The 24,362-nt window shown below is 41.2% G+C and overlaps 1 protein-coding gene across 3 annotated transcripts; it reads left to right on the top strand.

Moving 5' to 3' along the window:
• The first annotated feature begins 3 nt into the window (after positions 1 to 3).
• LOC134744842 (WD and tetratricopeptide repeats protein 1) lies at positions 4 to 24,082 on the top strand. Of its 3 annotated transcripts, XM_063678766.1 has the most exons (14): positions 7 to 524; positions 606 to 717; positions 6,525 to 6,703; positions 7,565 to 7,760; positions 9,933 to 10,062; positions 10,859 to 10,968; positions 11,859 to 12,020; positions 13,552 to 13,679; positions 14,242 to 14,389; positions 15,275 to 15,371; positions 16,579 to 16,741; positions 19,698 to 19,866; positions 21,102 to 21,260; positions 23,860 to 24,082. In XM_063678766.1, the coding sequence occupies exons 1-13, from the start codon at positions 328 to 330 to the stop codon at positions 21,258 to 21,260; spliced, it is 1,950 nt and encodes a 649-aa protein (XP_063534836.1). In that variant the 5' UTR covers positions 7 to 327; the 3' UTR covers positions 23,860 to 24,082. The 3 variants fall into 3 exon arrangements, with proteins under 3 accessions (XP_063534835.1, XP_063534834.1, XP_063534836.1); XM_063678765.1 differs by lacking the exons at positions 21,102 to 21,260; positions 23,860 to 24,082 and having other exon boundaries at positions 4 to 524; positions 9,936 to 10,062; positions 16,567 to 16,741; positions 19,698 to 19,977; XM_063678764.1 differs by lacking the exons at positions 21,102 to 21,260; positions 23,860 to 24,082 and having other exon boundaries at positions 4 to 524; positions 16,567 to 16,741; positions 19,698 to 19,977.
• Positions 24,083 to 24,362: the final 280 nt, after the last annotated feature.

Here is a 24,362-nt window from a genome sequence, read left to right as displayed (position 1 = left end):
TCCATTGTTGGTATTGTCGTGTAAACTCCACTTTTATGCCATAAACAATTTTGTTTTTCTTCAATGGACGACAGCTGTTTGACAGCTCTGCTTTTATTTTCTATAGAATTTATCTCTCCACCACAAAAAAGCTTTTTGTTCAGCAATTTGTTTGTTATTTGAAAACAGAGTTCTAAATAGAGCTTTGTTGTCCTACGTTTCTAGTGAGAATCTAGGAAATGAGGGGTGAAACAGAGTGCACTATAAATAGATCGAGCCGCAGTTAGTTTATAGTTTACGTCTGATTGTGATGATTTATCAGACATATTGAGTGTGAATTTGCGAGCTATGGGTAGGCGAGAGGAGCCCGCTTGGGCTAAGGGTACGGTGGGGCTGCTGGGGGCCCGGGAGCGCGGTTACGTGGACCGGCAGTTCCAGAACCGTCTGACGGTGACCCGAAGTATGATCGACCGCTTAGGGCTGGAAACAGAGTTAAACGGGCATATGGGCTGCGTGAACTGCTTGGAATGGAACCATGATGGATCGTAAGTGTACTCCAAATCCATATTTAGCGTGTACTACCTTTATTTTCTACAAATAATTGACCTTTGTCACTTCGATCGCAGTGTTTTGGCGTCGGCATCTGATGACCTGCACGTCATCCTGTGGGACCCGTACCGCTACAAGCAGTTGCACAATATAGCCACAGGACACACTGGCAACATCTTCTCAGTCAAGGTAAGCATCAAATAGTCCTTTGGCAGTATAGGGGTTCAACTATTTTGTGTTGTTATTGTGTGCAGTTGGTCAGGGGACAATATTAGCAGTTTGTTAGACGGAATGTTGTATAACGATCCACAAACGTGCTAATTAGTGGTAGCTCAGTGGAAAGGTCTTATATCTTCCACAAAAATGCATGTTTGGTTAGTTTAATTACCATAAAATCGGGGGTTTAAACAAGTAACGGGCAACGAGTGACAAGAAAAAGTTGATTCACCCATAGGCGTTTTGTTATGAAATTGTCAACCATAGATTGTTTGTCTTAGTTATTATTTGCTAGCAAAATTTGTGTATAGTATATTGTAAAATTATATCTGAGCTATTATTTAGAAGGAGAGGTATAATGTTGTGCTCTAAGAACAAATTAAATTATTTTCCAGCTCTGGACACTGGAGGCTTTGGTCATTTTTTTTCCTTCGTATATGACATTTATTTCAGTTTATAATTTTGTGCTCTAATAACTGTTTTTTTTTTTTTTTTTACACAAAGGGTACATGCTTACAAACAAAATTTATGCATCGCCAAACTGTAACCAGTTTGTTGGCGGTAACATAATAATTCTGTTCTATTTAATTCACATTATGATGTTATGATCATCCATTATATGTTAATTATGTTCTCAATAATGAATATACTAGATTGCTATTATATTAACAATAATTTTAAGTCTTGTGTTCCATATAGTCTATGATAGAAACAAACATGCAGGCAGAGTAACACTATCTTCACACTTCATCAAGTGATTAAAAGCTGGTACAGGTTTTTTTGTTGATTTTTAGGGTTGCATACCCAAAGGGTAAAAACGGGATCCTCTTACTATTCCGCTGTCTGTCTGTCCATCTGTATCTCATGAACCATGATAGCTAGACAGTTGAAATTTTCACAGATAATGTATATCTGTTGCCGCTAACAACAAATACTAAAAACAGAATAAAATTATTTTTTTGCCGTTTTTTGCGTAACGGTACGAAACCCTTCGTGCTCGAGTCCGACTCGCACTTGGCCGGATTTTGTAGTTAGTTTGGCTGCTAAATACCGTTACTTGTTGCTTGTGACATTCTGATTTAAAATAAAGTAGTTTTACACTGCTTGTTGGATTATTTTATTCTATAAGGAAAAATAAATGGCATACATTTTTTTTAAACATATGAAAGTGGTATTGATTAGGGCCTCAACTAACCACCCCAAAATTATGTAGTTGTGTCAAAAATACATGCTGTATTATTTGTATCCTAGTATATGACTGTGTCTTGTGTCCCCAAGACGAATAGCGGTCATCGTGGGGAATTATGACCGCAACCCTTCAACGAAAGAACACTCTAACCAGTAATCCCAGCGAAACTAAACAACAAAAAACTACACAACAGAAACTTAAACAAAAAAACAATTTCAAAACAAATGAAGAACGCAGAAAAACACTACAAAATGACATTAAAACAGAGTAAACATTGAAAATTTAAATTAAACTCCAGGGAAAGAAAAATGGATAGAATTGGAGGAGGCCTCCACTCAAAGAGGGGTCCAAATTAAATTAAATTAGTAAATAACATACATAAACTTAACACTAACTACTAGATATAAGAAAATTACTAACAACACGCACAAACTTTTAATGTAAAATTGGAAATTTGGAAATAAAGGCTTTTTTATTTATTTATTTTATTTATATGACTGTGTTTGTATAGTCTCCACCATTGTACACTGAATACATACATAATCAACATTCTCACCAGAATAATAAATAAAAATAAATAAAAATAGCCTTTATTTCAGACATTTACATGGTTTCACTAATATATTACATCTTAATTATATAATAGGGTTGTCTGTATGCCTTTTGTTGGCAAAGGCCTCCCCCAACTCTTTCCATTTCCCCGTTTCTAGTGCTAATATTGTGCAGCCTCCACCTGCTTCCTTCTTTATTTCGTCAACCCATCTTCTTTTGGGTTTATCACGTTTTATTTTCAAGTGTTTTGTAAACCAGAACATTACTGTTTTGAACCATTTTCCGCTTCCTCTTATTGTATGTCCTGCCCATTTCCATTTCAGTTTTCTGATGGTTCTTTTAATGGCTTTGGTTCTAGTGTACCTTTTAATCGTTGTGAGTCTAATTCTGTCTGACAGTCTTTTTCCTATCATACTCCTCTCACCAGAATGTTGATGTAGATAGATGTAGATGTAGTGTAGGAACGCCCAGCCGGAGGCAGGCGGGCTGTCAATCATGTGTCGCGTTCATTCAGCCCAGTTCCCTGAAGTTGGAGCTGCAGGTTACTGTCCCGGCGGCATTCCCACACTATTCTCCTCAAATCTTCTTGTTTTCCTGCAGAACAGAAGGACATCTTCAAGTTCGACATCCTTTAGTTAATTCTCTTTCATCATTCATTCTCACCAGAATAGTGTGCACTAAAGGAATGTGTTGATTATTTCAGTTCATTGCTTTCACAATGTTTGTTTGTGTGTTGTGACCTTGACCTGACAAGATAATAATAGGGCTATCAGTAAATGCTTATACATAAAACTATCAGTTAAAGTGCATTAATAAAACCTACAATAATTGTAAAACATGTCATTGGAAACTCATTTTATAATTGTTATAAAAATTATCCTCTTGCTGCACAAAAATAAAAAATTGTGCAAAATTTGTCTAAATAAAGATGCAAAATACAGTTAAATTTTGGCATTTTTATAGGAAGGCCTATAGAAATGCCAAACAGGCATAAGCACTTTGAAGTTATTAGGTTTAGGTTTTTCTATGATTAAACAAAGGCCACAATTTTGCTATAGGTATTTAGACTCATATAAGATACTAAAGAACTTACATAGTCTATTCAAAAAAAGTCAAAGAAAAATAAGTTTCTTGAATAAGAGGCCTTGTATTTATTTGATTAAGGTGGATATTATTATATTCAAACTATCGATCATTTTTCACAAAGTAGAAGAGAGAAGCAAACATGTTTTTTTATCATACCAATTTTGATAATTATAGTGCATGTTATTTCTTTATAGTTGAGAATGTTCATGTATTGTATTGAAAAAAAAATATTAAAGAAAAATATATACAGTCAAACCAAACTGGGCCTATCCCATACAAATACGTTCTATTTTTTTATTTTTTTTGCGTTAATCACTGTCAATTCATTTTAAGGAAGTTTTTATTTGTTTCTCATGGATGAAGAATATCTATCATATAATATACAATTTAATGAAACCCTCCAAATGCAACAATAGTACTTTTCAACAGCAACATATTGACATTAAATAATCTCATGGTTTAGACTCACTTGTTTTAGTCACTCGCGCGACATGACAAGTGATAATCCGTCGCAACATATTGATACATTATTACATTCATTACTCAAGCAAACAGTGTGTCACAGTCATAAGAATGCCACAAGCATTGTGTAATGTAGTCAAGTCACAATGACATACACATTTACAGACAACTCACTTAATAGTACATTATGATACAAGTGTGCTAAGTTGGTCATTAGTGTCATTACACACGAGGCGATATTGTGCGCGCGAGCTGTAAGCGAGCGCGCAATAAGAAAGCCGATGTGTGTAATGACCAATGCACACGCGTTTCATACGACTTTTTCAACACAATTGCGAGAAAAAAAAAGAAACTTTCATATTAATCAAATTTTAATAAAAAAAACTGTAATAGATGTCATATATTAAAGAAAAAGTGACGAAGCCCTCCAGTGGTGAAGGCCGGATTCGAACCGGCGTCTTTAGCTATCGCGGCTAACGCCATGAACCCCTAGGCCACCCCGCCACGGCGGTGCCCGTCCGAATTTCTCGACTATATGCCATCTTAGTAAGACTAGGCGTCTTAGCAAGTGTGTTGAAAAACTTATTACTGAATCTGATGCAACAATGTAGTACACAGGTTGAATGCCTTAGTAATTGCCCGAATAGTTGTATTGTTATTAGTATTACCCATTACTGGTCATAACATATTAATAGATAAGAAATATTTACCTTTCTACCTGACACATCAGTTAGTCATAAATTTAATTAGTACCTAAGGTCTGTTTTATTTTGTAGACTAAAATGACGTTTCATGTGTAAGATATGACATTTTAGTACCACAATGTCATTTTAGTCTACGGAATAAGAAAACAGAATTATAGGTCATTATTCTTTAAGTAACTAATGACATTATTCGAAAAACAAAACAAAATTATTAATTTCAAGGCTCGTTCAAAATATTAATGAAGTATAAACACTTTAAACTTTTACGTTTTGTACACGTTATTAATGTCATTATGTCGAATGTTTACAATCTAAGCTAATTTTAAGACGCCTACTTCAAGTGTGCTCCACAAACTCCGAAAATAGCTTTTTTTTTATTTCTTTCTCTTTATCGCACTTGCCGATTCCAGAGAAAGAGACGCAGATAACGAAATTTCGATATTTGATGTTGATCGTAGGCTCTCAGGGCAAGGGTTTCGACTGCCCATATCGTCAACCGGAGTGAATAGGGATAGCTGGGGTGTGCGAGACAAAACTTAAAATGTGATTTACCTGACAATCACATGGCTCGCTTACAGCTCGCGCGCAATAAGAAAGCCGATGTGTGTAATGACCAATGCACACGCGTTTCATACGACTTTTTCAACACAATTGCGAGAAAAAAAAAGAAACTTTCATATTAATCAAATTTTAATAAAAAAAACTGTAATAGATGTCATATATTAAAGAAAAAGTGACGAAGCCCTCCAGTGGTGAAGGCCGGATTCGAACCGGCGTCTTTAGCTATCGCGGCTAACGCCATGAACCCCTAGGCCACCCCGCCACGGCGTTGCCCGTCCGAATTTCTCGACTATATGCCATCTTAGTAAGACTAAGACGCCTTGTTGTGTGTGTTGTTGACGTGTGTTGAAAAACTTATTACTGAATCTGATGCAACAATGTAGTACACAGGTTGAATGCCTTAGTAATTGCCCGAATAGTTGTATTGTTATTAGTATTACCCATTACTGGTCATAACATATTAATAGATAAGAAATATTTACCTTTCTACCTGACACATCAGTTAGTCATAAATTTAATTAGTACCTAAGGTCTGTTTTATTTTGTAGACTAAAATGACGTTTCATGTGTAAGATATGAGATTTTAGTACCACAATGTCATTTTAGTCTACGGAATAAGAAAACAGAATTATAGGTCATTATTCTTTAAGTAACTAATGACATTATTCGAAAAACAAAACAAAATTATTAATTTCAAGGCTCGTTCAAAATATTAATGAAGTATAAACACTTTAAACTTTTACGTTTTGTACACATTATTAATGTCATTATATCGAATGTTTACAATCTAAGCTAATTTTAAGACGCCTACTTCATGTGTGCTCCACAAACTCCGAAAATAGCTTTTTTTTATTTCTTTCTCTTTATCGCACTTGCCGATTCCAGAGAAAGAGACGCAGATAACGAAATTTCGATATTTGATGTTGATCGTAGGCTCTCAGGGCAAGGGTTTCAACTGCCCATATTGTCAACCGGGGTGAATAGGGATGGCTGGGGTGTGTGAGACAAAACTTAAAATGTGATTTACCTAACAATTTCTTAAAAAAATAACTTCACAAATTGTATCATACAAAATCTATTATTATTCTCAATCGAATGATGCAATTTGTGTGGGTATTTTTTAAGAAATTGTCAGGTAAATCACATTTTAAGGTTTGTCCCTATTCACCCGGTTGACGGTATGTGTTTTGTGTTATCAATACTGTATTGTATGTGTTTGCCCACAGTTCCTATCTCCCGACTTGATAGCGACATGCGCCGCTGACGGCACAGTGCGCGCGCGCAGCATATGCGGCGGCGCGCCTCTATTGGAGTGCTCGTGTCATTGCGGCAGAGTTAAGAGGCTTGCCGTCGCTCCGCATAACCCGCACCTTATCTGGTCGGCTGGGGAAGATGGGCTCATACTGTAAGTGTTTCTGTGGCTAATTATTATGCGTCATCTGCTAGGGTGCTGCCATCGCGGCGGATTGAAGAGAATGTCTGCTTTCCTACAAGTATTTAACATAACAAAACTTCCGTGAGACACAGACATATTAAACATATTAGTAACGTACCGACGGAGTGAAACATGTTGAGCGTTTTTCGACTTAAAATACGTGAGTGACCCGTTATTAATATGTTTAGTATTTAACATCTTTATAACGGGCGTTAAAATTATATAAAAGCAACCGGCTGTTAGAACTTGTGATATACGATTGTGTCTCATACATTCTAATTTGTCAGAAATTCTATTTTTGAGCCCCATTGACCATCAATTGCTTATTGAGTAAAGGAAAACATCGCTAAATTCAATGCCTGCGTCAATTTTAGAAGTAGATCGCCTCTGGCTTTTTTAAGACGTAACTGGAAAAGAGTTTAGATTAAGTGTCTCCGGCAAGCTCGGTTCTCCATACAAACGTAGTTTCGCTCTCATTTTAAAACGACTAGCCAGATTGCTCTAAAACTTTGTACTTACAACAGGATGAGGTAATGTATGTCTGTAATTAGTTTATGTAGCTTCAGATACCATATAGTTACAAAAATACATCAAATTTAAGTTTTTCATACAAAACTTGTTTTTGCTCTATTTCGTCTGTTTATAAACTGGAGCTATATAAACTAATTTCAGACCTAGATATACCTCATTTCATTGTATGTGCAAAATTTCATTACAATCCAACACGTAGTTTTAAAATGAGAGCGGAACTACGTTTGTATGGGAAGGTGCAATTCGGTCGAGCTTCCCTTGGACAAGATGATCTTATTAATATCGTTTTTTTTTTAATAGGCAACATGACCTCCGCACCTCCCACCGCTGCACCTCCGCCAACGTCCTCGTGAACCTCCTCAACCACCTCGGCCGCTACGCGGAGGCCAAATGCGTGTCGGTCAACCCTCGCCGACCCTACCAGCTGGCCGTCGGGGCCAACGACCTGTACGTGCGGCTGTACGACACTAGGATGATCAAGCTTAGCAAACTACAGGTTAGGCCGTTTTTCCACTGACGTACAGTTTTCTAAGGCGTTTTCTGCATTATCCCGTTTTCTGTATTATGCGTGCAGTATCCCGCAAACAGAATGCTCGTGTGAACGTATATGGGGCATTTACTATGAAAAGGGACCTTATTGTCGATGGCGCGACGCCGCACAGCGTCGCGCGGCATTGTATTTATATCGCACTTATCGGAGCATCGTTAATAATGGCGTAAGTGCCATCGACAATAAGGTCCCTTTTTATAGAAAATACCACATATTAGCACGTATACTACTTAAACGGAATTCTGCAGAAGACCGTATCCCGTAAGAGACTGGACGTCAGAGGGCAAGAGCTCTTAGTTAAGTTTTCTACAAAAATACTTGATAACTGGTCGTTTTTTGGCCATTACTGACATTTTATGTATTCATTTTTCTTTTTCCTTTTATGTGTATAGTATTTTTTACAATCGTGATATAATGGAGAGCTTTTCATTCGAGTACCGTATTAAGGCTACGAAGCTTGCTGAGTGGCCTTATTAGGTACGAGATTAAAAAGCTTGATTATATCACTACTGTTTATAATACTTTTTATACGAGTCAACAAAAATAATGATTTAGGTAGGATCATATAGGGAGACAAAACAAAAGTATATAGCTAAGACACGAGAGCATCCGCGATATCTTCATACTCGTACGCGCCCCGGCTGCCGGGGCCCGGCGAGTTGGTCAACGACACCTCCTCGTAACTCATGAGGCCCTGGTACCTGCTCCTTTGCTATATTCAATTTTTAGACAAAAAAAATTCTCGATTTTGGCGAGTTGTGTGTGATTGGTCGATTTCATTATAGTTGATTAAACCGTTTCGAAATGAATATTATAGTTGAGTTGGGAGCCCATGCATTAAAAGTACCCAATTACTGTTTTGTATACGAAATCTTAATTTAACTATTATAGTCGACGAGTAGAAAAAAATATTTTTTATTCTATTAGTATTTAGTATATAGGTAATAGGTGATATTACTGCAATGTTTTGCCACCAGAGTGCAGCACTAGCCTCTTTAGTAAACCATAGAGTAACTTATACGTACTGTACCTTTAACAGGTTTTTGTATTATAAATTCAAATACGCGATATAATCCGTTTTTATAGTTTTATTTCATGAGTAACTATCGCGGTAACCGAAGACAATATTAGGTTTTTGACAAGTTTCAGAGATAATAAAATATGACATATTACAGAGGACCTACCGGGAAACCCGAATCCGAAATTTCGCTATCTGCCTCCTTATCGCTCGAATATGCAAGTGATAGATATGTTAGATAACGAAATTTCGATGTTCTTGTTTCGCGATAGACTCTCAGATTGTGGGCGCCCCTGCGCAGAGTTTCTTGTAATATTGCTTACTAGCTTTTGCCCGCGACTTCGTCTGCGTGGACTTAGTAACGGCAGCTAAAGTAGCGCCTGGATATATTCTCATAGCAATAATTCAATTTGAGCATATTATGCACACAAACTAGTAGACACTTCATAAATTATCTCAATTCCATCCCGCTTTTTACTTTCTTAAGGCGGTTCCCTGAGCCAGAAGGCGAAAAATCTTATATGATCCTGTTTTTCTAAGTGGCGTTGATATTCGTAGACGTGGAAAAAAAATATGTAGTTCTTGACTACATTATCTTTAATATCATAGCTTCCGATACACGAATTATGACACTTCGCTCGATACAATTAATTCCCAAAGTAATCTCTAACTCAGACTTTTAATCCAACTTTACTCGGTTATTTATTATGTGATACTATAAACAAAAAAAGAAGAAAAAACAACCTTAACTTAAATAATAATTTCATAGCTTTCGAATTTCGATATTGTAGGGTAACGTTTTTAAAATAAATAAAAATCGACAAAATTCGATCAAAATTGACACTTGGCGCGCATGATCTTTCCCGTTCTTTCTTGCGAAATGTGACAGAGATAGCGGCAAACCGATGGAACAGCCTTAAGGGATGATTTTCGGGATAAAAATTATCCTATGTCCTTCTCAGGGACTCAACCTATCTCTATGCCAAATTTTATATAAATCGATTCAGCGGTTTAAGCGTGAAGAGGGAACACACAGACAGAAAGACAGACAGACTTTCGCATTTATAATATTGAGTGAGTATAATGGTCGTGGCGGTCAGCAGGTGCAGTCGGGCGCGGGGGCGGGGGCGGGGGGAGCGCGCGTGGCTTGGGAGCGCGCGGACGTACGCTGCGCACGCGCCGCCGCCGACCGCGGCGTGCCGCGCGCCGCCGTCACATACTACGCGCCCGGTAACATACACGGTGGAATACATCTATAGTACGGTATCGGAACGGTTGAGGCGCTCTTAAATATCTGAACACGCATCTAGCGCCTTGACAATAGAGGCGTGTTCAGATATTTGTGAACGCTTTGGCCGCTCAGATATCCTACTACTGCTAACCTTAGTTATAAGTAAAACATAAAATATGTAACTAACAAAATGTGGATTTGGTTATCTAAATAAAGAACTTTTATTGTTATTATATCTGATGGCGACTGTACATATGGAGGGAAAGTGCCACGCGGCTCGGCCGCGACATTACGCGCCGGCGGCAACCATAGGTTAAAGCGAGACAGCGATCGGTCCTTTCGTTCCCATCTATGGTTGCCGCCGCCGCCGCCGAGCCTTTAAAACCTTAAGTTAGCACATTTTACTTAAAGGAAATTATCTTTTATTTTTAAAAAGAAAAAAACTGCATTCTAAGATTTTTTTAAATTCGCTCGTCGCGCCCGGGAATCGAACCGACAAAAAATTTCAACGTCCAATAAATTTAAACAATACGGTTAATGTTATTGATAAGTTGATAACATTTTCCAAGAAACATTACGTCTTATACTCGTCTATCGTACAAAATATCCATAAAATTGAATATGACAAGCGAAAAAAAAAAAACTGAATGCAGATTTATTTCTTTTTTAAAATAAAATAATGTTTCCTTTAAGTAAAATGAGCTAACATAAGGTTTTAAAGCACTTTCCCTCCACGGCCCAATTTTTTTTTTAATAATATTGGTATGAGTCTTAAATATTTGTTGTTTCATTCAGGACACCTGTCGATTGAGCCGAACGAGCACAACTTCCCGAAGAAAGCGACGACCTACGTCGCATTCAGTCACGATGGCAACGAGTTGCTAGTGAATCTAGGATCAGAACAGGTACGAAAAAAATATATTTTCAAAACTCCTTTCCTTAGACGAGCTTTTATCGCTGACTGTACTTTATTTTTCAACATTAATCTTGCTACTTAGTGTAGCAGACCTCAAGACTTAGTTGTTTGGCCGGATACCGGATATTCGGCCAGACCGTCGGCCCAATATTCGGTATCCGGCCACCGAATATTCGGCCGACTGAACATTTTGAGTTTGGATTTTGACCTGTTTCTAGGTCCTATTTCTAGGTTCGGAACGAGTTTTATCATGTTATTAAGGAGTAAGTTTGTTTATAGTACGCGTGGCTCGCATATTTTGCTATAAACAAATAATACAATGATTTTTCAATTATAATCAATAACTTCGAGTATAACTGTGACTGTTCTTTAGATTCCATTTGTTTTTTTTTTAAATAGTCCATTTATTTACCCCAAAATCAACCAAAATTACTATCCGGTATCCGGCCGGATAGTACGTCACTATCGGGTATCCGGCCGGATAGTACGTCACTATCGGGTATCCGGCCGGATACTAAAATTAGGGCCGGATACCGGATAGTAAGCGAAAATCCGGTGCATATCTAGTCTTTACTCACTCTAAAAGTAGGTTGTAGTATTTACCTTCTCTTCATTACTTATTTCTGTAATACCAAACAAAACACATATGAACATTTTCATGCATCAACCACTTTTGCAGATCTGTTACAAGCCAAATATAAAAAAAACCCGGCCAAGTGCGAGTCGGACTCGCGCACGAAGGGTTCCGTACCATTACGCAAAAAACGGCAAAAAAACACGTTTCTTGTATGGGAGCCCCCCTTAAATATTTATTTTATTCTGTTTTTAGTATTTGTTGTTATAGCGGCGACAGAAATACATTATCTCTGGTATCTGCAGATCTACCTATTCGACATCAACCATGGCCGTCGGCCGGTCCTGGTGGAGTCTTTCATTATCCAACACAACCACGCCTACAGGGCCGGAGAGGCGAGGGATCCAAGTCCTGAACCAGAACCTCAGCAACCGTTACCTGAATCTGTACGCGCTTTAAAAGAACAGGTAACTTATTTAATCCTTCATAATGACAGAAATTATGCTAAATTTAACCACCACTTTGAAGGAAAGCTCAAAATTATGTGGGAAATGTATTCAATCTGCGTTATACAGGTTTTAATTGTATGTTAAGTGTCACAAAACGCGCAAACCGTTACAAAACTAAAAATTCCGAACGACACTATTTAAAGTTCTACGCTATAAAATGTAAGCCAAATCGTCACTTAAACTAAAATGTAAGGCCCCCCCTTGCATCATTCCACTAACCCGGTGTTAACCGGTTAAACCTGTAAAAGTCGTCTTTACGAGCTTAACCCTCTTTCGAAAAACTCGCCTTATGGTCATAGTCGTCATACTCACTGTATAGACTGACAATGACGTTTGAAAATGAAAATGAAAAATGAAAATGAAAATGATTTATTTGTGTATCAAAAATGCAGCTTATTAAATAGTAGAATTACATTTTTAGGAGTATTCTATTGTTAGACAGCCTAGGAATAGTGTCCTGAGCCCTAAACTAGGTAAACCTGTCTTATAGGGATCAGGGAATAAACCGCCGCCAGTTCTAGCAATGCAGCAAAGGTTGGTTGGGTACACAAGTTAAAAACAGATACAGATGGTCAGATCGCTGTTACGTATACAATTTAAATTTTAGCAAGGATGATAGAAATATGACATTTTCGTACATCATACATTTAACGTGCCCCTCCCCCGTAAAATTTTGGCAGACTGTTTTGTACAGAAAATTACAGACAAGGCGACTCCGGTTGTTAAGACGAAAGTGGAGGACCCGCGCGAAATCGCTTTTTCATACAAACGTAGTCCTCATTTTCCTCCCTGGATATTAACATTATTGAAAATATTTTGATACAATTTGTTATATATCAACCACAGCTATGCCCCTATGTTTGATTTTGTTAGATTTTTAAATTATGATAATAGTTAGTAGCATTATGTAGCCGCCGTGCAGGTCTCGACGACAAATAAAAAGACTTCGATTTGAAGTAAACTTATAATCAATAGGTGCTGGTTACTTTACAAGGTACAGTTGACGTAAACGGTTAAAGGTGTAGAAGTGGTGGTAATAGTATGGAGGCTGATGCGAAAGTGATTTAGCTAATTTTGAATGTTAAATTGGTAGTCTAAATTTAGGTGCCTCTAATTGGCCGCGATACAGGTTATGTGGAGCGCTCCTATTGGTGCATTTAAATAAGCCTCCGCATAGTAAGCGAGCCCGACGGCTGCGTTTAGCTACTGCATTACAAATAAAAGGTTGCGTTCGCAACACATTAAGAACTGTTTTTCGCTCCTATTTTTTGCTATAATCAAACAATGCAAAAAAGTCAAACGTAGGGGCATAACTACGGTTAATATACATTATATGTAAAAATATTTTCCATAATGTCAATATCCAGAGAGGAAAATGGGGACTGCGTTTGCATGGAGAAGCGGCCGTCCCCTTTCTTCTTAAATTCTCTAAGATTACAATAGTATTTTTTTTATAGTAACCACACAGGGGTTATTCCTGTGTTTGCAGGCGAACGAGCTTGTGAACGCGGGTAACTACGCTACGGCAGTTGAAATGTACAACGCAGCGTTAGGAGCATGCCCCAACCACGCCATTTTGTACTCAAATCGTGCTGCTGCACTAATGAGGAGGGGCTGGTATGTATACTCAAGTAATATGAGTGATTCAGCTTGGAATAAATATAAAAGTGCAAAAAATACTGTCTTGGGTGAGACTTGAATTCACGACACTGCATTGCTAGTCCATTGCTCTGCCATGTGAGCTACCAAGACCTAACCCAAGGACAGCAAATATTTCTAGACCGCGAGCCAGGCGCAAATTTCGTCAGTCATCGCCTCCTAGGCGAAAACTCTTATTCCTCAACCCACCAACGGAGCGGCAGGTGACGTCCACGGGGGTTCATCATACATAGCCGTTAACCACTATACGAGTTTTCGCCCGGGAGGCGATTGGTCATGGAAATCTGTTCATGGCCCGCGGTCTATTTCACCATATTGGCCTTTAGGGAGGCACCCTAGCGACATCTACCATAAGAGCGTTAGATTTCTACAAAGGCTACTGGAGTGCCAAGTTAAGTCGGGGTTTCTGCTTGATAAAAAAATATTTAATGGGAGTGATTTTCAATATTTTTTTAATGAATTTCAAATACAGTAAATCCTTACAGATTTTTTTACTAACTTATTGTTATAATATTACCAGGTCCGGGGACACCTACGCAGCCATAAAGGACTGCTACCGAGCCATCAAATTGGACTCTGGGCATGTCAAGTCTCACTTTAGACTCGCTAAGGGTCTAATGGACCTTAAGAGGGCGCGCGAAGCACATGAATGCTTGCTTTACTTTAAGGTAAAACCGCTAAAAACCATAACATTGGTGTATTAGTGAAATTCAGACACATAACTTTAGCAGGCCATATTTAGTAGAGATGCATCGGATAGTTGTTTGTACGGATACCGGATATCGGATGTTCAGCGTGACCATCGGCCGAATATTTGTTATGCGGCCGCCGAATATTCGGCGCACGGATTTATACCTACATTTCGGTTTTTCTGGTGCGCATGGTTTTGACGTAGTGAACGTTCGCGCGGACTCAATTCAAAGTTCGAAATGTGTGCGCGTGCAACAGAGTGAAGTGTTTAAATTGTTTTAAAATAATACGGTATGACCGTGATTGTTTTTTAAATGTAATTTGTTTACTCCAAAATCAAGCAGTTACTATCCGGTATCCGGACGTATAGTAGGTCACTATCCGGCCGCTATCCGGTATAATACCGGATAGTAGGTCACTATCCGGTATCCGGACGGATATTAAAATAAGGGCAGGATAGTCCGGATACCGGATAGTAACCGAATATCCGGTGCATCTCTAATATTTAGGCTGTTACTGCGTGTTAAACCAATCGGTACAGTAATGAAAAAGTTCAATACGGCGACCATTTTTTGCGAGTGTTAACATTTGAAATTCTAATTGCATGTAGTATCTGTCTTACCGCTGTCTTTAGAGGACACAGGGTTAAAGCGCGCTGCTGTTCTATGCGATTAACGCAGTTGAGTTGCGATAAACGGAACGTAGGAAAAATGACAATGCGCTTACCGCTGCGTTTACCGCGTGAAACAATATAGTGTCTTTAGATTATCTGATGTAAAATGGGTGTGCGCCAAACGCATTGCATTTAACGCTGCGTTTGCCGCATAAAACAACGTGTTTAATAATAATGTGGCTATGTGCAGGACAAGTTCCCGCGGCACGCGTCGAGTCACGCGGTGTTTCTGCTGCAGAAGGACATAAATGTTGCTCTGGACACCGTCGAAACACAAGCTGACGAAGGTAGAACCGCAATCTGTACTATTTGATAGTATGTTTACTCAAAAAACTCAATGTTTGTTGATATTTGTAATTCCTGAAGTAAAACTTTTTTGTTATACAATATTCTTAAACAATTTTTTACCACATCCATTGGGAAAGGTTTTTAGGGTTCCGTAACCAGAGGGTAAAAACGGGACCTTATTACCTACTAAGATTCCACTGTCTGTCTGTGAGTCTGTCTGTCACCAGGCTGTATCTCATGAACCGTGATAGCTAGTTGAAATTTTCACAGATAATCTATTTCTGTTACCGCTATAACAACAAATACTAAAAATTAAATTTGTACGGAACCCTCGGTGGGCGAGTCCGACTCGCACTTGTCCGGTTTTTACTTATAAATCAGTGTGCAAAATTGCAATCCTACACTGGCTTCTATGAGCGTCGGCGTCTTGTAAGCGTTATGGAAAATGCGCATTTACGTGAAATAAACCTATGAAAACGGATTATATCGCGTATATTAAATTTATAATACATTCCGACGTTTCGAACCCTTTAGTTTTATTTCATGAGTAACTATCGCGGTAACCGAAGACAATATTATAAACCATTTTACCTTCATTTCTTCGTAATCTCGCTCTTTAAAAGGACAACCATGATCTTATCAACAGTCTATATACTTAAATATTTTATTTATATATAAATTTTTAGTTAAATTAAATGTTAATCACTACATAGTATAAAACAAACAAAGTCGCTTCCTGCTGTCTGTCTGTTCCTATGTATGCTTAGATCTTGAAAACTACGCAACGGAGTTTGATGCTTTTTTTATATAGATAGAGTGATTCAAGGGGAAGGTTTATATGTATAATACATCAGCATTGCACCCGTGCGAAGCCGGGGCGGGTGGCTAGTTATTAAATTTCAGGGAAAATAACCTTTGTAAAAATGTTAGGTTATATGTCAAACGCTAACCAAAATCTGTCATATTTGTTTACATTATTTGCAAATTCTATTGACGACGACTTTAGACGTCGTCGCTCTCGAGACGCTAGTGTGGGGTGGCTCTCCGAGAGCAAAGTAGTTTGATGCAGTTTCGAGTTTGAAAATTTGGCTGAAGAGCTGTTAGAAAATGGGTATAATACGCCATATAATCTTTCTTTTAGTTTCCATATTAAATGTTAACTAACTGAAATCGAGATATAATTTAATATTGTAGCCCCTTCCACAGCGCCGGGCGAAGCCGAGGAGAACCAACCCACTAGCCTCCTGGAGCGCCAACTGCGGGCCGCGGCCCTCGACTACTCGCAGCGGTTCCTGGGCCACTGCAACACCACCACTGACATCAAGGAAGCTAGCTTTCTGGGGCCTGATGCTAATTATATAGCTGCCGGGTGAGTTGTGCTATCAACTAAAACGGTTGAATCTCTCGCTACGCTCAGTACTCTTTAAACTGACGCTCACTCTCTTATTAAGTAAATCGTAAGACGCAAATTGGACAGGTGAAATACTACCCTAAGTAAGTAGTAGTAGTAAGTTCAAGAATTAAATACTTCAACATTTATTCAGCAAAATAAGCCACAAGGGCACTTTTACACGTCAACATTGAATTTACAAACAAGCAAAAAAAAAAAACATCAACAATTATAAAATACAACTAACTGCAACTACTAATCTAAACTAACGTATTACAATTACTTAGAGATGTATAAGATCTTTTAATGTCGAACTACATAAAAAAAAACTAATAAAAAAAGATACATAAAAAATATATATTAATAGGGAGTCTTACCAGGCCTATGGAACTGTCCGCGCGAGCTTGGAATTATACCTACGACTCGCTTCCCGCTGGCGGGACTCAAGCTAGCCAGTTGGTTGCCACACGCGCTACAAAACAAATAAAAAATATAGTTTTTTTCCTCTTTCGACGGATGAGGAAAAGTATGTAGACATTCTCATTATAGGTACTGTTACTATCTTTACGATATTTACAAGCTACGTAGGTACTATTAAATTGTTTTAAAGATGTAGGTAATGTTTTGTACGACACATTTATAGTTAGATATCTACCTAAGACACCTAAGTATTTGAAAGAAGCGTCGGCAACCCTAGCGTTGTCCCGGTGCGCGCGGTGCGGGGAGCGGCGCGTTGAAGGTCACTTCATTGTATTTTTGTGTAGGTATCCAAACGGTAGGTATTTGCGTTTTCTTTGAGAGATAAGACCACAGATTATATAATAGTTCTTACGAACTTTTATATAATCTGCAATGTTCTGCCGCCAGAGTGCAGCACTAGTGCACACCCTAAACCATAGAGTAGCTTATGCAGTTTTTTAACAAGTTTTCACTATGACATTGATGCATCAAGGCGGTTTGTTTACAGGTGGCCTACCGCGAAACGCGAAAATCGAAATTTCGTTATCTGCCTCTCTATCGATTGAATATGCAAGAGTGATGGAGGCAGAAACCGAACTTTCGATTTTCGTGTTTCGCGGCAGGCCCTCTGATTGTGCTAGTGACTTCCTCTACGCAGTTTTACGTAATATTCCCTATTATGAAATGTTTAAACCCCTACGCACGTCACATTAATTTTCGCCACGATAATGTTCTGTTTCTCGACGATATTTTTAGTTTGTTTAACACGAAGCTGTGAAATTGGGGAGTGATTTTTTTTCACCACCAGCTGGTAAATAGAGATGCATCGGATAGTTGTTTATCCGGATACCGGATGTTCGGCCTGACCTTCGGCCAAATATTCGGTATCCGGTCGCCGAATATTCGGCCCACGGATACCTACACCCACACACACACGGGGACCTACATTTCGGTTTTTCTGGTGCGCATGGTTTGACCTGTTTCGTAGTGAAAGTTCGCGCGGACTCAATTCTAGGTTCGAAATGTGTGCGCGTGCAACAGAGTGGAATGTTTAAATTGTTTTAAAATAATAAACGAGTACGGTATGACCGTGACTGTTTCTTAAATCTAATTTGTTTACTCCGAAATCAAGCAGCTACTATCCGGTATCCGGCCGGATACCGGATAGTAACCGAATATCCGGTGCATATCTACTGGTAAAGGCCTCGACTGTTTAAGAACTGACGAAAAAGTTGCATGTTATCCACCAGATGTAGATTTTGTTTCCTTATGTCAGTTAGTAATTGACTTTTCAATGATGATTTGTGACGTTTTAAACCAAAAGGTACCACATTGTCACTTGCCGATAAGGTTGGTTCCAAATTGAAGCTATATGGAAATAGCGCCTTATTGACAACCGACAATAAGTACCCTTTTGGATGAAAATGGCACAAATGGCCTTTATTTTTCCTTAAATAGTTTTACACAATAAAAGTTTTCTAATATTATTGTTTTTCATTTTACTATATTAAGAACCCCTGTCGGGTATAGGCCTCCTCCATATCCTTCCACCTTTCCCGGTCTTTTGCCTTGATTAGCCAATTTTCTCCAGCTGTGGCTATGATATCCTTGGACCACCTTGTTATGGGTTTTCCCACCTTCCTTTTGCCATGGAGTCCCGGCCACTTTGTGACATTTTTTTTTCCATTTATGGCTTTACTCCTCGCTAAGTTTAGCAAGGTGGATTCTGCCAATGTCGAGGTGTGTAGACTTTTGATTTGTGAGACGAGGTTCGGTTAAACATTGTTGTTGTGACATTGTTGGTCCATTTGTCATCTGTCAATCTTCCTATGTGGCCGGCCTATCTCCATTTCTGTTTCGGCACAAACTCGAGTGCATCTATAATGTTTGTTTTGGATCGTATGTAAAATACTTGTCCTTTAATTTTTCGTCAGACCAACCGCTTACTATGACGTAATTACTGTGCGAAATTTGGTTTTCATATAAAATTGTTTGTAACAAAGTTGGATACAATGACTTCGCTTGTAGTGATAAATCGCTTACTATGACCTAAAAATCATATTTTCTAAAATTGTGACCGGTTATACTGACACATTCGCTGGTTTTCGTGGTCGTCGCCACGTCTTTCCCTGCGAGGACGTTTGGTGCGTTCGTGGCGTGTAAGTTATTTTAGTTTTGGTTCTCCGTGACAAGTTATAATTGTTACAAGTTAAATAAAACTCATCTCTCACAAAGGAATTTGAGATTAATTGAGAAAACTTAACAAAAATAAGAAGTTGTACAACTATGCTTTATATGACATCCGCTTAGTATGACGCGTTTGTCGCTTCCCTTCTATGTCATTATAAGCGGATTCTACTGTACAATATATATTTGCGTCTCATATTTTGCTTAATGAGAGAGTGAGACGCAATGCACATTGGACGAAGAAATTTGATAGGTGGAATACCATCCTTAAGCATGTCTTTTTGTATAGTTCCGATGACGGCAGCATGTTCATCTGGTGCCGCCGCACCGGCAACATCGTGCGCTGCCTGCGCGGGGACGAGTCCATCGTGAACTGCGTGCAGCTGCACCCCGCCGCCTGCCTGCTGGCCACCAGCGGCATCGAGCCCTGCGTGCGGCTCTGGAGCCCTAGGCCCGAGGTACACACTCATCGTGAACTGCGTGCAGCTGCACCCCGCCGCCTGCCTGCTGGCCACCAGCGGCATCGAGCCCTGCGTGCGGCTCTGGAGCCCTAGGCCCGAGGTACACACTCATCGTGAACTGCGTGCAGCTGCACCCCGCCGCCTGCCTGCTGGCCACCAGCGGCATCGAGCCCTGCGTGCGGCTCTGGAGCCCTAGGCCCGAGGTACACACTCATCGTGAACTGCGTGCAGCTGCACCCCGCCGCCTGCCTGCTGGCCACCAGCGGCATCGAGCCCTGCGTGCGGCTCTGGAGCCCTAGGCCCGAGGTACACACTCATCGTGAACTGCGTGCAGCTGCACCCCGCCGCCTGCCTGCTGGCCACCAGCGGCATCGAGCCCTGCGTGCGGCTCTGGAGCCCTAGGCCCGAGGTACACACTCATCGTGAACTGCGTGCAGCTGCACCCCGCCGCCTGCCTGCTGGCCACCAGCGGCATCGAGCCCTGCGTGCGGCTCTGGAGCCCTAGGCCCGAGGTACACACTCATCGTGAACTGCGTGCAGCTGCACCCCGCCGCCTGCTTGCTGGCCACCAGCGGCATCGAGCCCTGCGTGCGGCTCTGGAGCCCTAGGCCCGAGGTACACACTCATCGTGAACTGCGTGCAGCTGCACCCCGCCGCCTGCCTGCTGGCCACCAGCGGCATCGAGCCCTGCGTGCGGCTCTGGAGCCCTAGGCCCGAGGTACACACTCATCGTGAACTGCGTGCAGCTGCACCCCGCCGCCTGCCTGCTGGCCACCAGCGGCATCGAGCCCTGCGTGCGGCTCTGGAGCCCTAGGCCCGAGGTACACACTCATCGTGAACTGCGTGCAGCTGCACCCCGCCGCCTGCCTGCTGGCCACCAGCGGCATCGAGCCCTGCGTGCGGCTCTGGAGCCCTAGGCCCGAGGTACACACTCATCGTGAACTGCGTGCAGCTGCACCCCGCCGCCTGCCTGCTGGCCACCAGCGGCATCGAGCCCTGCGTGCGGCTCTGGAGCCCTAGGCCCGAGGTACACACTCATCGTGAACTGCGTGCAGCTGCACCCCGCCGCCTGCCTGCTGGCCACCAGCGGCATCGAGCCCTGCGTGCGGCTCTGGAGCCCTACCTAACCTTAGACAATAAAGTCGTGTTCACATGTTTTTGAGCCATTTGTCTGGATATATATTTTAGCCTTCGCCTGCATATAATGTAGCCCCCTTAATCCTTGTTTGAAGGACGGCGTGTCGGAGCCGCGCGTGGTGCTGGACGCGGGCTCGGCGGCGCACGAGAACCAGCGGCGCATGCGCAGCGACCCCTTCGAGGCCATGCTGCTCAACATCAGCTTCGCCGGCGCCGACCGCGACCTGCACTCGCCCGCCTGCCGCGCCAGCTAGGTACGACCTTCAATATAGCGCCTTAAGGCTCTTTTTCCTTTGAAGCAATGTCGCGGCGAGACTACCCAATCGGCAGGTAGATGGCGCTGTACCGACAGACGCGAATCCTACATCGCGCTAACGATGTGTCGATGTAGATTCCATAAGTACTAGTACTTTTCTATACTTGGAGATGTTTTGGCGAGTGTAGGGTCTTGCACTTATAGGTGTGTAAGTGGCACTGGTTAAATTTAAAATTAAATTATTTAAATCTTTTTTATTTGACATGATAGAATTAGGAAAGCGGCACACGAGTAACGATAATATTAGTAATTTTATAACTGACATCAAATTGCAATATGACATTTTAATTAAGAAGAAAAAATCGAATTACTATAGTGACTTAATAAAAACCGGCAACAATAAATCTAAAATGCTTTGGAATATCGTGAACAGGGAGAGAGGTAAAAATAACTGCCCACGATTGGACGTCACAGAGGTGATCGTGAACACCGATGGGTCACAGGTCACAGTTCGCAAGTAAAAAGGACGCTGTCGACGCGCTGAACAACAGGTTCCTCGGCGCCGCGCGCCGACAGCACCCGTGCCCTACACCAGTTGCGCGCCGCGCTGCCGGCCGCGGATCGTTCCTTGAAGCTCCTTCCTTTCAGCGCGGATGAGGTGTATCGTTTGATAACCTCTCTCATCCCTCCTAAAGCCTCAATGGACATCTACGGGATAAATATGAAGCTACTGAGGGCTGCTCCAATCCCCTTAGCCTATGCCATGGCGGAGCTTTTCAATCGCTGTATAAGGGAGGGCATCTACCCTAAACCTCTGAAAATCAGCAAAATAGCTCCAATCTTTAAGGGCAAGGGAAAAAAGGGGGATATGGATGCGTACAGACCCGTTGCTATCATCCCCGCGATGGCAAAGGTCTTTGAAAATGGACTCAGCCGCCGGCTGACGAGTTTCCTAGAGTCGACGAGCGCCCTATCCGACAGACAACACGCCTATCGAGCGGGCCGCTCCACAACCACACTGACTCGTGATGTGGTTCGACGCGTGATAGACGCCAGAGAGAGGAATCAGCAAGTTGCTGTGTTGTGCTGTGACCTGTCCAGGGCGTTTGACGTCGCAGACCACGCAGTCCTTACCAGCAAGCTAAGGCACTATGGGATCGATGGTCCGACACTTTCCCTGTTCAAGAGTCTTCTGCGATGTAGATTTCAAATTGTAGTCGGAGATGGTGGAAAGGCTAGATCAGACCCGCTAGAAACTACCATGGGTGTAGCTCAGGGCTCATCGGTTTCAAACATATTATTCTCGTTATTATTGAACGATCTGCCGAATGCTATACAGGCCGCTGAAATCCTCATGTACGCCGATGATGTTGCTGCAATCATCACGGCGCAATCGGTGGACGCCATAGAAGAGAAATTGAATGAAACCGCGGCGCAGCTTGCACAGTGGTTTTATGCCAATGGTCTAGCGCTAAACCTTAAGAAGACCCACTACCTGGTCTTCAATCTATCAGGTCGCAGCACGAGGCCGCTTGCTGTTTCCGTAAATGGAACTGCTCTAGACCAATTAAGTAGCACCGGTTTCCTAGGGTTCGAAATTGACACCTGTCTAAAGTGGGACCATCATGTTAGCAGACTCAGCGGAAGAATCGGCAGTGCGTGCTTTGCATTAGGACGAGTAACTGGGTTGGTGTCGGATGAGGTCGCGCGCTCGTGCTATTTTGCCACGGTGCACTCACTAATCCAGTACGGTGCGGAGCTATGGGGACGCTGTGCCGAGTGGGAAAGAGTATTCCGTCTCCAGAAGCGCGCGGTCAGGATAATCGCTCGGGTCCCGCACAACACTCCTGCACGACCCTATTTTAAAAAACTGGGGATACTGACTTTACCAGCAATAGTCATCTTGCAGGTGGCTATGTATGTGAGGTCAAACTTAACAGCCTACAAAACGAATAGCATGGTACACAATTACAACACGCGTAACGCCCACAAGCTCGTCGGCGTGGGCTGTAAAATGGCCAAGTCGGCCAAGCTCACCCACATCATGGGGCCCGCCGTCTATAACAAGCTGCCCGACAGCATCACCAGCGCCCAGAGCTTGGGCAGTTTTAAGTGTCGCCTCAAACGCTGGCTTGTTGAGCATCCGTTTTATGACTATGACGAGTACCTAAATTTCCACAAAAGTGATGTTAACTAGCTAATTCTTTTAGTTCTATATTATTACGAATAATGTGATTTATGTGATGTTATGTTTATTTCAAATTGATTTTGTGTATTTCTTAACGGCATATGTAAATATGTTCCATTTTTATAACGTGTAAATTAGCTTTATGAATAAATGACTTATGACTTATGACTTATGACTCGTCCGCCTGCCGCGCCAGCTAGGCACGACCTTAAATATAGCGCCGTAAGGCTCTTTTTGCTTTGAAGCAATGCCGCGGCGAGTTTACCCCATTGTCTGGTAGATGGCGCTGGGTAGGGTTGGGTTGACAAGGTTCAATATGACGCGCCGCGAACGATCCGCGCCGGGGCGGTCAAAGGGTTATTATTTAATGTTTAAACTAAACCTAAGTATTAATTGTTCTTATTTGCAGGTACAACATGTGATAGCCGGTGGTAGCAACAGGAATCGCTCGGTTTCCCTAACTTCGCCAAGTCAGCTGTAAATGTAAATAAATTATTCATTAAATGATACGCGCCCTCGCTTTCATTTCCCTTATAATACTCGACCAACTTCATTATTATAGGCCAATCATTACCACAATTCATACTATAGTAGAATTTACATACCGTCAACCGGAGTGAGGAGGGATGACGGGGGTGAATAGGGACAAAATCTGTAATGAGATTGACTAACAATTTCTTTCAAATTACCTTCACAAATTGTATCATACAAAATCTACTACTATTTTCTATGTACGCAATTTGTGTAGGTAGTTTTTAATAAATTATCAGGTAGATCTCATTCCAAGTTTCTTCCCTATTCACCCCTGCCATCCCTACTCACCCCAGTTAACGGTACATAGAAATTGAAGCTAGATCGAATCTTCCGATGTTTTTTGTTTAAAGTTTTTATGTATATATGTAAAATATAACA

The sequence above is a fragment of the Cydia strobilella genome, chromosome 10 (assembly GCF_947568885.1).
Source record: "Cydia strobilella chromosome 10, ilCydStro3.1, whole genome shotgun sequence".
NCBI classification, from domain to species: domain Eukaryota; kingdom Metazoa; phylum Arthropoda; class Insecta; order Lepidoptera; family Tortricidae; genus Cydia; species Cydia strobilella.
This window is presented reverse-complemented; position numbering and strand designations above follow the sequence as displayed.

Coding starts and splice junctions, on each gene's coding strand:
- LOC134744842 (XM_063678766.1), top strand. CDS start 328: ATGGGTAGGCGAGAGGAGCCCGCTTGGGCTAAGGGTACGGTGGGGCTG. Junction 7,761..9,932: donor TCAAGCTTAGCAAACTACAG/GTTAGGCCGTTT, acceptor CGTGGCGGTCAG/CAGGTGCAGTCGGGCGCGGG. Junction 19,867..21,101: donor TCTGGAGCCCTAGGCCCGAG/GTACACACTCAT, acceptor CCTTGTTTGAAG/GACGGCGTGTCGGAGCCGCG.